The 10,615-nt window shown below is 41.2% G+C and overlaps 1 protein-coding gene across 1 annotated transcript; it reads left to right on the top strand.

Annotated features, from left to right (window-relative positions):
• The first annotated feature begins 9,430 nt into the window (after window positions 1–9,430).
• Window positions 9,431–10,304, top strand: LOC121135259 (ferritin heavy chain-like). The gene has a single exon (XM_040733784.1). It carries the CDS (start codon window positions 9,522–9,524, stop codon window positions 10,167–10,169), a length of 648 nt encoding a protein of 215 aa, XP_040589718.1. The 5' UTR covers window positions 9,431–9,521; the 3' UTR covers window positions 10,170–10,304.
• Window positions 10,305–10,615: the final 311 nt, after the last annotated feature.

Below are 10,615 nucleotides of genomic sequence, written 5' to 3'. Positions count from 1 at the left end.
TTAGGGTTTATCTATGTGTAGATAGGAAAATGTAAGGTATATGAAGGTCAAAAATAAGGTGATTTTCATTGTCCTAAAGATATCTGTCAGTTTAAAAAATTTTAATGCTTTCAACTAAAACTCTAATAGTGTACTAAGCAACATGCTATACCACTATACATTAACTGCAAGGTCAAAATTAAGGTGCTTTTCATTGTGCTAAAACATCTGTCAGTTTTAAAAATGTTAATGGTTTCAGGCAATTCATTTCTAACATAAATATGCTGCTAATGTGTCTAATACTTTTGTTTTCACAAACTCAAAGGATACTTGGAAGTTCCAGGGGGAGCTGAATTGGACCCACCCAAACAGGTCAGATTCACTCCAGTTATTATTCGATCTTTCCCTGGTCCCGGGATTCCCTTCCCTCATCTGGGGACCCCTTGGGAACTCCTACCTCATCTTACAATCTTCCCCTCAAATACCAGGACCTAAGAAAAAATTTTTTCTACTTAACTTTGCACTCTCCTCTGCCAACATCTTGCCAGGTCTAAGAAGCGCCAGAAAGCTCCATTCAGCCTGAACTATAATGAAACAACCAGCTACCCCAGGACGTGGCAGCACCCCAGCTTTCTCAGATCCCCCAAAGATGATAAACAACCCCCAGGTCAGCAGGAAATATTCTTGAGAACTTGACATCCTTAGTCCCTAGCCTGCCATGCCTAACTCCTCACCTTTTTAATGATAAGTAAAGGTGGGAATGTAAGGATTCAGGCATTATGCTGGCCTTCCCCTGTTACCTGGCAGAATGTACTCAGCAGTACTCTGGTCAGCCCATGGTTCCATGGGTACTAGTCTGCAAGCTGGAGCAAAAGACCCCTTTAAAAGAAAGATTTATGCTCCTGCTAACTCTTCCACTTATGCTCCTGCTTCCTCTCTTGTCTCTCTTGCTTTTCCACTCTCCCCCTCTCTCTCCCTTCATCTCTCTCTCTTCTCCCTTTCTCGCTCTCCCCCATTTAATAAACTCCATGGTAATGTCTCTCTTGGTTCATGTTCCATTGTGATTGCAAGTCAATTATTTAAACAAAAGAACAACAATGGGGATTAAAAGTTTTTCTGGGCTGGCGACTGTGGTCTTAGAACCTGAAGCACATCTGTTCAGGCACTTATGGCTTTTAGACTCAATTGAAAAGTCATGTATAATTCTAATAGGTGTGTGTATGTTATGTTACTTGTTCATTTTTTCCTTGCAGCATTTAATATTCTTTCTTTGTTCTGTATATTCAGTAGTTTGATTATGTGGCAAGGGGACTTTCTTTTCTGGTCCAGTTTATTTCATGTTCTCTATGCTTCTTGTTTCAACATAGGCACCTCCTTTTTTTAGGTTAGGAAATTTTCCTCTATGATTTTGTTGAAAACATTTTCTGTAGCTGAACAGGGTTTCTTCTTCTATTCCTATTATTCTTAGGTTTCTCTTTTCATAGTGCCCTGCATGTTTCCTGTCTGGAGTTCTTTAGATTTAACACTTTCTTTGTTCTATGTATCCATTTCTTCTTTTGAGTCCCCAACCCCCGACATTCTTTTTCATCTCTTATATTCTGTTGGTGAAGCCTGCTTCTGTAGTTCCTATTCAAATTCCTAAATTTTGAAGTTTTACAATCACCTCTGTTTGGTTTTTCTTTATTGATTCTATTTCTAATTTCAGGTCTTGAATAGTTTTATTCACTTCAATTAACTGCTTGAATTTCTTGGATTTCTTTATTTCCTCTTTGATGACATTTATCACATTCATATGGTTGGTTTTTAAGGTCTTTTCCTTGTGTTTCAGCAAGTTGGAATATTCAGGACTTGCTGTGGTAGGATAGCTGTGTCCAGTGGAGAAATATTACGCTGGGTGATACTGATTGTGTTTTTACTCTAGCATCTAGGCATTAGGGTTTGGGACAATTTCAATGCTTGATACTGATGTCTGATCTTGTCTGCATTGTGTTGGTGTTTTGTTCCTTGGGGTCTGTTTCCTCTCTATTTTCATAGAGTATGGTTGTTGTGCCTAAATTCTGAGGCTTTTATTGAAGTTATTTAATGAGCTAAACCCATTACCTTGGACCCTTCATCCCTCCACCATGGCGGGTGGCTGGAGAAAGACCCCAGCAACCTTGAGGCATGGATCTTAAAGGGCAGCATAAGGGGAGTGTCTAGGGGTATGAAACAGTCTCAGGATTGGTGAGCTTCCAAGTTTGGATGACTTGCCCTGTGTTGATTGGTCAACTGGTTGTTATGGCCCATAGGTCCTCCCAGGGTGGTTGCTATGCTCTGTACATTACTGTTGTGCACTTGTCCATAAAGCACATCCAGAGCCATAAAACATAGCCCTGCCAACTAACTTCTGATTGGTTCCTTGCCACGAGGAGGGTATCTGACTTCCTAGTGACCAGGACAGGAGCTGCAAGGTCACGCAAGCACATGGTAGCCTGTCATGGCTGCTGAAATGGAGGGCTGGTCACTACATGATGGCTGTGTTGCCTGTGGCATGAGTTGGGGGAGGAAGGTTGGAGGAGATGGTCTTTATGATCTCTGGGGATGATGTCAGAGAGGAAAGGGAGCCCACAGCGGGTTTCCTGCTCCAGTGCTTGGGATGAAACTGGTGGGACTGGTTCTCAGGATCTGTAGGGGAGGTGTGTGTCAGCCTTCAGCCTACTTTTTAGCACTGGGAAGAGCTCCCCTTGTGTAATCAGGAGTGACTACTGCAGCTGGGTTCTGGAGGAAAGCAACAAGTGTGGGGAGTGAGGTTAGAAGTGGAAGATCTATAGGAAACACAGTAGATGTGATAGGGTAAGGAAGACTGCAGCAGGTGGTCTATTGCAGAGCTAGGGACATGACTGGGGGACTGAATTTGGAGGAGAGGTCTTCAGTTAGCTTAGCTATTTCCCTGGCTTGCTCAGACAATGTGTTTACAGTGAATGCCTGCTGGTGTTGGAGTCTGGGATACTGGGATGAGTTGGGGGGAAGGAATGCTGCTGGAGGAGAAGGTCTTTGTGATGCATTAGGGATGGGGTAATAGAGGAAAAGAAACCTGCATCAGGATTCCTGCTACAGAGCTGAGGATGAGACTTGCAATTGTGTTTTTAATTTCATTTTCACATTGTTCATTTCCACTGTTCTAAGTACAAGGATTTGTAGGTAGTATTTTGTGTTCTGAAGATTGTGAACTTGTTCATTACTTTATTTGCTTTTCTTGAACAGATACTTAAATATCTTCCACATATAAGATTATGTGATCTGCAAATAACAATACTCTTATGTATTTCTTTCCTTATGTATGTCTTTTTATCTTCTGTTTTAAATTGATTAAAATTATTTCAAATCCTTACCATAAATTCATTACCTTTTTCATTTGTTTTTCTTGCTTACCTTACTGGGTAGAACTTCTAGTACATTGTCAAATGAAAGGATAAGAGCAAATATTCTTGTCTTTTTCCTGATCTTCAGAGGAAAGCTATGATGTTTTCTCCTCTAAGATGCTATTCATGAGTATTTTGTGTATGACTTTTATCAGGATAATAAAATTCCCATAAATCCATAAATTCTCAGTTCATTCACTTTTTCTCAGAGCCTTTTATTTTGTTCTTTTATTTATTTGTGCTCTTTACTGGTAGATAAAAGCCATAACATATTGCTTACAGAATCTGACCTAAGGAAAAGAAAATTTTCGTTAAAAGAGAGCACATGGAAATGTCTCCTTTTTTCCTTTTATTAGTAGGAAAATTATCACTACAGAAAAAATGACAGGGCCTAGTAAAACTGTGCCAAACGCTCTCATTTGAGCATATTTGACAAAACCCCAATTAAAAGAAACTGCAAAAAGAATTTAAGGAAAAAAATTATTAGTCAAGCGTAATTCTAATCTAAATGTAGGATTTGTGTCTCTTGTTCAATGACCACGCAGAAACGAAAATAATTCATGAAAAAAATATATAGAGTTTTCTGTTCTTTTTTAACTTTATTTTTAAATTTAAATTCAAATTAGAAACAAGATTTCTTCACATGTCAATCTCAGGTCCCTCTCCCTTTCCCTCCCTTCCTCCCATCACCCACCCAGTACCCCCTCCTTTCCCCCAGAGAGGGCGAGTTCTTCCATGTATATATAGAATTTTTATTTCATTTTATTTATATATTTGTGTATATGTGTGATATATATATCATATGCATACAAGTGGCTGAGACAGTGGGAAAGTGGGTCTGATCCCTCCATTGTAACTGGAGTTCTTTTCTTTTTTTAGATTTTTTTTATTTAATTTTAAATAGCTTGTTTTACATGTCAATCTCAATTCCCTCTCCCTCCCCTCCTCCTGCACCCTGCACCATCCCCCCAGCCTCCCACCTTATTGCCAATTCATTCCACATAGGGGATATCTAGAGTCTGTCATTTCACTCAGGGTAGGGTCCAGGCACTCCCCTAAGAGTCCAGGCTGAGAGAGCATCCCTCTTTGTGTTATGGACACACGAAGTCTGTTAATATTCCACTCTTAGGCATACATCCAAAAGAGGCAAATTCATACAACAAGGGCATCTGCTCCACTATGTTCATAGCAGCATTATTTGTAATAGCCAGAACCTAGAAGCAACCTAGATGCCTCTCAACTGAAGAGTGGATAGAGAAAATGTGGTTCATTTACACAATGGAGCATTACTCAGCAGAAAAAAACAATGGAATCTTGAAATTCGCAGGTAAATGGATGGCATTAGATGAAACAATCATGAGTGAGGTAACCCAGTCACAAAAAGACAAACATGGTATGTACTCACCCATATATGAATTTTAGACTTGGATCAGGATAGTGCCAGTCTGCACTTCCACTGACAGAGAGTCTGGGAAACAGGAAAGAACCTAAGAGATATGCAGGGTACCCAAGAGAAGAGGAATGAGGCAAGATCCTCTGAACAGATGGGGAACATAGTGAGGGGTGGGGGAGGGGGAGTGGGAGCTGGGAAGAAGAGAGGGGGAGAAGAGGAAGAGAGAGTAGGTCATGGGGGAACTGCAGGTGGGGTGGGGGGTAGAATAGGGGAAAGAGGGAATCATAGGTTAGAAGACAGATCAGGCACCAGTGTGACCTCTAGTGATCTAAAGGGATGACACCAATTAGCAAGATAAGCAATAGTAGAGAGACCAACTCGAATGCCCATACCTGATAATGAACTTGATGTCTATAACCATCCTGGAGCCTTCATCCAGTGACTGATGGAAGCAGAGGCAAACACCCAAAGTTAAACACTGAACTGAACCCAAGGAACCAAGCAGCAGAGAGAGAGAGGAGCAGTGAACAAATTGGCAAAGAATGGGCTGTCAAAACCAGCAGAGACAGCTGATCTTAACAGGCGAGACCCTTGGACCCCAGACCGATAGCTGGGCACCAGCATGGGACTGATCCAGACACCCCCCCAGAATGTGAGAGTCAGTGAGGAGGCCTGGGCAACTGGAGTTATAAGTGGTTGTAAGTCACCTGATGCAAATCTTATGACTGATTTCTGATCCTCTGAAAAAGCAACAAGAGCTCATACCCACTAAGCTATCTCTCCCAGAACATCTTGTTTTCAATTGCTTTTTATTGGTTATATCCATGCAAGTCATATCACTAAAAATCAAATCTTGATTAGTATCAACTTTCTTTGATCTACAGCATGTCAGAGACCTTTATGTTACCCCAAGCATAGCCTTAATTACTGATCAGAAGAACAGGGTTAGAGTTGTGGCTCATGTCCCATGAGAAAGGACGACATCCAAATCTGCTCAAAAGGTCATTAGTATATAACAAAAATGGCTCCAGGAGCCTTAAAGATTATATGACTACTATATAACAGAAGTTTGTCAGGCAAAAAAATCAAAGGCACAATATTGCCCTTAGAAAGACTTGATTTAATAGGCTTGTCAGTCACCTAGGCAGGACAAAGTTCCTCCAGGAAAGCTATTTATTTTGGAGATTTCTTACAGAATAATAGTAATAAGTTTAAATTTGTATTTCCTTGGTGCCTAAGAATGGTAAACGTCTTTCTAAGAGGACATTTATGTTTCTTCTTTAAGAACTGTGTACTCAGATCATGAACCCATTTATTGAATTTCTGGTATTTAATTATTTGTTATTCCTTAAATATTCTAGAATTAGCTCACTGTCGATATAAGTAGGATAGAGGAAGGGCGGGGGGGGGATAAAAATTTGTGTAGTAAAAATGGCATGATGAAAACCATAATTTTATTCTAAAAATTAATTTATAAAAGAAAATACTGCAATACCTGCCTAGAATTGACATGTGAAGCAACCTTGTTTCTAATTTAAATTTAAAAATAAATAATAAAAATAAAAAAGAAAAGCATAAATTTATTCTAAAAATTAATTTATAAAAGAAAACACTGCAATGCCTGACTAAAATTTAGGTCACCCAAGTGACCTCTTTGATCATTGTCTACTCTCATCATTTGAGCACGCACCAATCTGGGAAATCAATATGACTTGTCTTTTACAGTAACCACACCATGTGTATCACACCTGAATACTGTCACTGGAGATCACAAGGACCAGACAAATAACAGGAGTCAAGAGTGAGATCTTAGTGACAGCAGATTTGCTTAAATGTGTATTATTGGTTGTTGTGAGACGTCATTCTGTAAGTGTGTGTCTGATTGGTTTGAATAAAGCACTGTTATCCAATAGGGAAAGAAGATAGGTGGGACTAGGTGTCAAGGAGGTTTCTGGGAATTGTAGTGAGGAGAGCTCTCGCCATGTGATCTCCTGGGAGCAATGGGCACCCACCAGTGAGTCCTCAAAAAGATAAGTTCTTAATTATGGGTTAATAATCAAATCAGCGGTAGCCGATTAGAAACCAAGCAAATGGCCAACAGCTTCATAATTAATATAGTGTCTTGCATGTTATTTGGGGGTGAAAGCTGCTAAGGGACCCAGGCAGGATCCCGAAACAGTTGGTCACCAAACACTTTTAGGTTTTCAGATATCTGTTATGGTGGTTTATTTTGATTAAATTTTTGTTTATATATAACTCAAAATAAAGGTTCTTCTTTATTCAGAATCCATGTGCATTTGAAAAAATGTGATTTTGAAAACATGTGTTATACTAGAATGTCAGTTACAACATAGTGTCCTCTGTATTTGACAGGAAAACTGCATTCATGAATGTGGTTGCCTAAAATAAAACTAAACTATGACAGCACAGTTGCCATGCCAGTGTGGAAGGGGTAAATCACAAAAGGCCACACACCTAGATGAAGAGCTATAGACAATTAATGACTAGGGCGAGAGAGAGAGATTGAGACAGAAAGACAGAGATTGAGAGAGAGAGATTATCAGTGTTACTCAGGTATAACCCCCCTTATTGGTTGTTCAATCCCAAGTGGACAGTCCTAAATACATACACATAAGAGTAGCACTAAATGGACTTTACAGGTTGTATTTATGAGTATGAGTGTGTACAGCAATAATAATTAAAGAATAACAGGTCATGAATTTGAGAAGTGAAATTTAAGTGTTCAGGGGAGAAGTCCAAAGTAAGACAGGAAGTAGAGATGGGATGTAAGATGGGATATTATAATATCTAAAAAGCAACAAAAGAAAGATGCCATGCAACAGAGTTCAAGTGGAGGGTTTTTTTTATTAGGGAAAAGAAAAGGAAAGCAGGGAGCCCTGCCTCCAAGACAGGAGTAGTGGGAGACAGGACAGAGAGGCAGAGAGAAAGTGTGTGTGTGTGTGTGTGTGTGTGTGTGTGTGTGTGTGTGTGTGTGTCAGAGACAGACAGACAGGCAGGCAGACAGACAGATACAGAGAGATGAGGAGAGAAAGAAAGAGAGGAGGATGGGAGGTAGCCTGGGCCCTTTTAAGGAAGGGTAGTGAACGTTCCTTCAGCTGAGGGCATATCCTGTCAGAAAACCAAGGACAGGCCAGTACAGATGCCTGAATACTAACATTATACATGAAAGTTTTCAAAATTAAAACATGTTTCTAAATATTCCCTACTTATATCACTGATTATGCTTACCACTGCAACTATTTTCCTTTTTATATTATTTTCTCCCAGATTATAACGTGTAATAGTCTAATGGTTGCTTGAATAAAAGAGTCATGCTGACATTTGAATCATATGAAAATTCTGCCAGAACTTGGAAGCAACCTAGATGTCCCTCACCCGAAGAATGGATAGAGAAAATGTGGTACATCTACACAATGGAGTACTATTCAGCAGAAAAAAATAATGGAATCATGAGATTCGCAGGCAAATGGATGACACTAGAAGAAACCATCCTGAGTGAGGTAACCCAGTCACAAAAAGAGAAACATGGCATGTACTCTCTCATATATGGATTTTAGACATAGATCTGGGGAGTGCCAGCCTACAGTCCTATTGCCAGAGAGTCTGGGAAACAGAAACTTCATTTACTGGCTGGTTAAGTACTGAGCTGAACTCAAGAAAGCCAGTATCAGAGAGGGAGGACTGATGATCAAAGGGATTAAGACTGGGCTGGTTGAACCCCCAGAAACAGCTGACCAGACAAAGGTTAACTCTTGAATCCCAGGCATCAGCCTGGGAATCCAGCATGGGACTGATCAAGACCCCCCTGAATCTGGGTGTCAGTGAGGAGGCCTAGGTAATCTATTGAGCCTTGGACAGCAGATCAGTACCCATACCAAGTATACACACTGTCTCTGGACTCCCATATAACAATGTGAGGTGCACTCTCACCCTGAACTCTTGGGGAAGGGTCTAGGCCCTGCCCTATATGAAATGACAGACTATGGTCACCCCCATGGAGGGCCTCACCCTCCCTGGGGGAATGAGGGGATAACGGGGGGGGGATGGGGGGGGAGGGCACGGGAGGAGGGGAGGGAAAGGGAGAGGGACCTCGTACTGACTTGTGAAGCAACCTTGTTTCTTATCTAAATTTAAAATGAAAAATAAAAAAAATATTAATAAAAAAAGGAGTCATGCTGACATTTGAATCATATGAAAATTCTGCAAGAAATAATTATCTATATTTGTTGAAGAATTTTTAAAGGACACTAGAGACATGTTAGTAGACAGTCATACAAAACATACTACAAATACAAACTTGAGAAGGTACAGAAATACAGTATGTTGTAGCAATCCTATTATCTAACAAATTAGACTGAAGGATGTCATTGGTATGCACATTGGAGTCACTGAGAAGAGCTGTCACTAAAACAAAACTCTAGGATGTTAAACATAACTAACTGCTGGAATCATGAAAAGCACCTCATCAACAAAACAATCACATGTAAACAGTGTTCACATAGCTTGCTTAAAGAAATGGGGTGATTTGTTAAAATATTTGTACTTTATTAATATCTTTTCGAATACTGTATACGTGAGATGATCAGTGCAGTCACGTGGGTTGCTATGGAGCTTAGAACTCACGTTCTAACGCCTCATAATTGTTCTGAGCCTCCATTATAACTCTCTGTGATTCTGCAGCTAGTTCAGCCAGGAGCCCAAGCTTGCGGGTGGATCTATCGTTCACCATGGGTTTTCTGCGAAAGTCTCGTCGTCGCCAGCGCAGCCGCTGCCCACTCTGCTCCTCAAGGGCTACGCCTGCCTATCCATTGGTGTTTATGGCACCACCCAGGATCTCGCCACCATCTCAAGTGCGTCACAACTACCACTTCGACTGCGAGGCCGCTGTTAACCGTCTTGTCCAGGGGCAGCTGCATAACTCCTATGTCTACCTGTCCATGGCCTTCTACTTTGATCGTGAAGATGTGGCTCAGGAGAACTTGGCAAGCTTCTTCCTGAACAAGTCGCACGAGTGTTCTGCGCACGCCGAGATGTTCCTGGAACTGCAAAACCAGCGTGGTGGCCGCATCTCACTCGGCTCTGTCAGCAAGCCAGTCCGTGTTGATTGGATCAGCGGCCTTAAAGCCATGGAGTATGCCCTTCGACTGGAGCTGACCACCAACCAAAGCCTTGTGGCCCTGCAGCTGCTAGCCGCTAGCAAGAGCGATGCCTATCTATGCAGCTTCCTGAAGAACCATTTTCTGAACAAGCAAATTGAGATCCTCAAGGTGATAAGTGGCTGCGTGACCAACATGCGCCAGATGGGGTCTCCAGATGACGGCATGGTTGAAAATCTATTTGGAAAACTTACCCTGGCTGACAACAAAGAGAGCTAAGCTGAACAAAGTATAATAATTTTAAATTATTCCTCTCCAGGCTACCAGAATGGACACCTACATTGCCCTTCCAGCAAGTTCACTGGTTTTTCCTTCCCCTTTACCACTGTTTCCAATAAAGTCATTTGATTTCAATCAAATAAAGTGTCTAGTTTATTTATGTTTACTTCCCCTTACTTCCCAAGAATAAGGGCCTATTCCATGGAGGTCTAAGACCAGGATTCTCATCACCCACCCCTGGCCATCCTCTTACAGCCCCAAATCTCCAAAGGGTGTAAGGGAAAGCTGATCCAAACGCCCCAGAAGTAGCATTCTTTATAAATCATGTGCGCATAGGTGGTAAGATATGATGGGGTGTGACAGGGGGTGTGGTCAGAACCCTGGTGTCTGTGCTTAGTGTAAGCAAGTGAAGGACCAGGGCTCAAAGTAGGACTGAGACGGGGCAG

This window comes from Mesocricetus auratus, unplaced genomic scaffold (assembly GCF_017639785.1).
Source record: "Mesocricetus auratus isolate SY011 unplaced genomic scaffold, BCM_Maur_2.0 Super-Scaffold_100033, whole genome shotgun sequence".
NCBI lineage: Eukaryota > Metazoa > Chordata > Mammalia > Rodentia > Cricetidae > Mesocricetus > Mesocricetus auratus.
This window is presented reverse-complemented; position numbering and strand designations above follow the sequence as displayed.